The sequence below is a fragment of the Antrostomus carolinensis genome, unplaced genomic scaffold (genome assembly GCF_000700745.2).
Source record: "Antrostomus carolinensis isolate BGI_N321 unplaced genomic scaffold, ASM70074v2 scaffold9332, whole genome shotgun sequence".
NCBI lineage: Eukaryota > Metazoa > Chordata > Aves > Caprimulgiformes > Caprimulgidae > Antrostomus > Antrostomus carolinensis.
Window position 1 is genome coordinate 1 of NW_010300143.1, and position 5,090 is coordinate 5,090.

General features: G+C 45.1%; 1 protein-coding gene across 1 annotated transcript; it reads left to right on the forward strand.

Annotated features, from left to right (window-relative positions):
* Positions 1-3: 3 nt before the first annotated feature.
* LOC104520272 (5-hydroxytryptamine receptor 5A-like) lies at positions 4-1,688 on the forward strand (the record flags this gene model as incomplete). The annotated part of the gene is given in 3 exon segments (XM_010163025.2): positions 4-352; positions 355-395; positions 1,356-1,688. Coding segments are annotated over 3 exon segments (723 nt in total), but the record flags the coding sequence as incomplete, so codon positions are not given.
* Positions 1,689-5,090: the final 3,402 nt, after the last annotated feature.

Consider the following 5,090-nt stretch of genomic DNA (forward strand, 5'->3'; position numbering starts at 1 on the left):
TGCCAGGTGTGGATCTCCTTTGATGTGCTGTGCTGCACTGCCAGCATCTGGAATGTCACAGCCATCGCCCTCGACCGCTACTGGTCCATCACCCGCCACCTGGAGTACACGCTCCGCGTCCGGCGACGCATCTCCAACATCATGATTGCCCTCACCTGGGTGCTCTCTGCCTTCATCTCCTTGGCCCCGCTGCTCTTTGGCTGGGGAGAGACTTACTCAGAGGACAGTGAGGAATGCCAAGTCAGCCAAGAGCCTTCCTACACCATCTTCTCCACCTTTGGCGCCTTCTACCTGCCCCTCTGCGTGGTGCTCTTTGTGTACTGGAAGATCTACAAGGCTGGTAAGTTTCGCATTGCAAAAATTCCATCACCCCCATTACACCAGAAGGCCTGGAGGTAGGTCAACTCAGTTGTACTTTGCTTTAGTTAACTGCTGGTAGCAACCAAGCCCTTGCAGCAGTGGGGGAAAACTTAGAGCTAAAGTATGCAAGCAGACAGCATCCCACTGAAGCCTGGTGAATCTTGAAGGCTTTCAAGGGAAAGTTGACTGCTAAGCTTGCAAGCCCAATCTTTTGACTCCTTCTGAGTCCCCAGCTGTGAGCATGCAAGGTGTAGCTAAAGAAACTTTGGGCTAGATTGCAAGCCTGAGCTCCACGTGGGCGTGTGGTGACTCACAGACGTCCCCCCGTGGAATGCTGAATCAGTGCTCGCGAGCGTGAGTAAGGGGTCACCGTTCCTCCCGTGGGGAGACACGTGGGGGTGTGAATGGATGTGATCCCATCTCCGCTGGGCCCGACAACTTGACAAGCAGCTGTGGCTTTGGGGAGGTTGTAGATTTACCCACACAGAAGACACACGTGCACAGCATCCTTGTAAATCCTTCCTAATCGTGGCTGCGTCGTGTCAGTTCATCCCAGGCACGGTGACTGTGCACTGTGAAGCCTTCTTGGGGGGACGGAGGAAATGGATGCGCATTTTCTTGCCTGTCCTGACAAGAACTCTTAAACTTAGTGGGTTCAGAGAAAGCAAGGAGCCCTTGGTGCATGGCATGTGGACATGTGCCTGTTCTACTGATCTGATTGTAAATATGGAAATAATCTTATCGCGACGCTAAGTGAACAATTCCATGTACCCATAGATCACTACTCTCTTTAGGTTCTAGCCTCACTTAAAAATAGACTCTCTGTAACCCAGAAAAGGGTCATACAGCCCCTCTCCCTCCATTAGAGCATGACGTAGATGGCCCGTGTTTCCCCCTGAGCTCTGGCCATCACTTGCATAGTTTGGTTGTGTACCTGCTGCGTGGGATCCGCTGACTGAGGCACATATGGTACAACTTGTGTTTGTGTTTGGCAGGTAAAAGAAGCTGCCCAGCAGCCACAGATGGTCTTCACTGTCCGTCATGCCACCGTTACGTTCCAGACAGACGGAGACACGTGGAGAGAGCAGAAGGAAAGGAAAGCTGCGCTCATGGTGGGCATCCTCATTGGGGTCTTTGTGCTCTGCTGGATCCCCTTCTTCATCACGGAGCTCATCAACCCCCTCTGCTCGTGCGACATCCCACCCATTTGGAAGAGTATTTTTCTATGGCTAGGCTATTCAAATTCATTTTTTAATCCACTCATCTACACTGCTTTTAACAAAAACTACAACAATGCCTTCAGGAACCTATTCTTTAGACAGCACTGAGCAGACAAAGCTTTCCTGCTGCCCCAGGAACCTGATTTCAACTCTCAATTACTCCTACCAAACTCTTGAGGAAGCGCAAAGCCACAGACACGGAGGTGATTCTGAAGACTCATCCCCATGGGTTGTATGTCCCAGCCACTGTCCTGGTTCCTACGCAGATTCTCCAACCCAGCCTCTAAGTTGGTCGCTATTTCTCCTGCAAACAGCATGTAAGGGTTTCTCTGGCCAACAGCACACCATTCCTCCTCCAGTGCCCCACTGCTTTCCTCCCGCCTTCCCAGTGATGTTCTTCGGACTGCTTAGTGGCAGTAATGGGGTAGAGAAGTCTTCTGGCAGAGTCCTATTTGAAACTCTGGTTTGGCCACTGCTAGTCTCTCACAGCATTAATCAACTTAATGTCAGGAGGTTTTGTGATTGTATAGAAAACTAGATACTTTATGGCTTGGTTGAAGAGGCTGTTTGTCTTGTCTTTCACTGGTAGAGATTGTGAAGTGTTTGTATTTGGGGAATAAAGCCCTCAGTAAGGGTTAAAAACAGACTCCAATGCCTTTTCTCACGTGCTTTATCGACAACAAATTGTGCTATTTGCTATTGGATACCGTGTAGCCAGTTTTTAAAAAAAAAAATATTTCTTGTGAAAGCTTAATGCACGGTGTACCCTGGAATGAGGGAGAGTGCATGGGAAATCCACCTCTCATTCTCTGACTGCTACCTGTGAGCATCTGCCTCGGACCTTTACTTTTAGAAATACCAACTGTAAATGTTAATCTTTGTGTCCTTGTTTCCCATTCTAAACCTTAAATGTATTTTGAGTAGCTGTGGGGCAGGTTTCCTGTAGTTGCAGGGGATGCAAGGAGTATATTTCAAATTGCCTGTCAATGAGGAGCTGTGTTGTATGAGTGCGATTCAGGTCTTCTTGAAACCAAAACTAAGACCCCATTTTGTTTCTGCGAGCAGGCAAAGAGTAATGGCCAGTGATGTTTTATTCTAGAAGCATGACCAAACCATAGAGGTGCTCTTCTGCAAGGACCAGACTTTAATTCTTCTTTTGCCCACCCCTTCTTCTCTTCCTCCCCACTAAGGCTCCAGTCCTGCCTGGTTGTTATTGCTTTGTTGCCTCCCTGCCTTTCCATGTTGCCAACAGTATTATAGTAGTTGGCATTTCACTCCTAGAATTAAAATTTTGCACTTTATGCTGCTCTGCTGCAAGGCTGACAGGCCTTCAGATAAAGAAAAGCATTAGTTTTAACTATTGGTTCTTATGGGGCAGCCACTGAAATAAGACCAGAACTGAAATGGTGGAGGAAAAGACAAGATGGGAATCAGTATGACATTATTTCATGTCAGATATCTCAGGAAGAAGAGATAAAAGGGGAAAATGTCAATAAATCATGGGAAAGCTCTCTGGGGTGGATAGGATTAGTCCCTATCCTTAGTGAATCGTGAGACAACTGATGTTAAAATTGTCACTGCTCCTTCAAACCAGTCAAAAATCCTGGTAGAGTTGGTAAAAAAAGTCCTTTTTTTTTCATATCTTGGGACAGGTGAAAATGGAAGCAGAGCTCAAGGTGCTATCAAGTGTTACAGCTCTTTCAGGACCAGTTAGACAAACATCCATCAGGACTGACACAGATGTAGCTGATCTTGCCTTGCGGCAAGAAAAGAGATAGGATGGCCCTGGAGATCTTTTTCAACACTGTTTTATATAAGTCTGTTAGAAATATTAGGTAAAATCCTGCCCTTGAAAGCAATGGACAAATTCTCAGTGACTTCAAGCAAATCAGAATTTTTTCCAGCATGTCTTGTCTTATAAAAGCAGTTTTAATGTTAATTAATTCAAGGAGAAGATGGGTAGGATGGGAGCAATCTTCTAATTCCCCTGAAAGAGTCTCTGATCTTTGCTCACCATGGACCAATCCCTACAGCTGGCAAAGAGCATTTTCTGTCTTTTTTACATGTTTTAAAGTATTACCAGTGGCATCTTTTGACATACCGAAAATTGTAATAGACTCTTGGGCTGCTTTTTTTTACTGAGGATATAAAGGTTGCATTGCTTTCTCTGGACAGTCCATCACCAATGCAGAGTTGTTCCTTTTGGGAACCTACTACTTTTGTTGTGTCAAGGGCTGTTTAGCCAAAAATGAGTTCCCTTGCCCAGGCCAGACCTTCAGCTAAGCTTGATAGTGCTAGTAAGTAGGAGACTGCTTGTTAGGCCACCACAGCAACACTCTAAACACTAAAGTGTGGATTAACTGCGAAGTTGAACTTTAGTTCACAATTCTAACACAAAACATCATGTCTACACAACCCTGTGTCAGTCCAGGCTGTATCCAGCCCCATTTTTATTTACTCTTTTAGTATTGTAGAATCTCTCTCTCAAGAGGAAATAGCCCCAAGTTGTGCCAAGTGAAGTTTAGATTGGATATCAGGAAGAATTTCTTTGCTGAAAGGGTTCTCAGGCATTGGAAGGGGTTGCCCAGGACAGTGGTGGAGTCCCCATCCCTGGAAGTATTTGAAGCGTAGTGTAGACATAGTGCTGAGGGACATGGGTTAGTCAGGGACTTGTCAGTGTGAGGTTAATGACTGGACTCAATAGTCTTAAAGATCTTTTCCAATCTAGGCAATTCTGTGATTCTGTGTTGTGTGGGATCTTTGCACGGGCTGTGGAATCAACTGAAATTTGTATCCTGTGTAAGCAGACAAAAATTGAACTGAAATCCATGGGAAAGATCCCTACTTTTGCTGCAGCTGGGTACTGGGATGAAGCCCTATCCTGGGTTTATTCATGCTATGCCTTAAGAGGTGACAAGCAGACAGGAGAGAATCTTAAAATGACACTAAATAATTCTAATTTGTCTATGGCAATAGATAGTTCACCATCCTGATTTAAATTACATCCACATTTATTAAATAACCCACATCCCATGCAATCCATACTGATCTACTGCAAATAACAGCTTCCATTTGGTCATCAGTTTTATTCCTTTGAATCATGACATAATTAGCAGCTACATTATGGACCAATTCCTACTGCTCTTATTTGAGTCTGAAGACCATTGGCTTTTCTTCTAAATGCTATTCCTGCAATGTGATCTGATCATGCAGGACAAATATCAGTATTCTGGAGATTGTGCTAAAGGATCATATCAAAACATGCCATGATGGTCCAAGCACAGTGAAGGTGCACAAAGAATCCTTGACTTCTGATCCTGGCTCCGAGGCTTTTTACAAACCTCTCAATATTCAAACAGAGATGTCAAGTGGGCTCCCAGAGACCCAAATCATGTTTGAAGACATACACAACCCTAGCTTCAAAGGATGTATCTTGTACCTTCTTGTTCCCATTTATAAAACAGAATCAGTGGTGTGAAGAGATCTGCCTCACCGAGGCTTTGTGAAGAT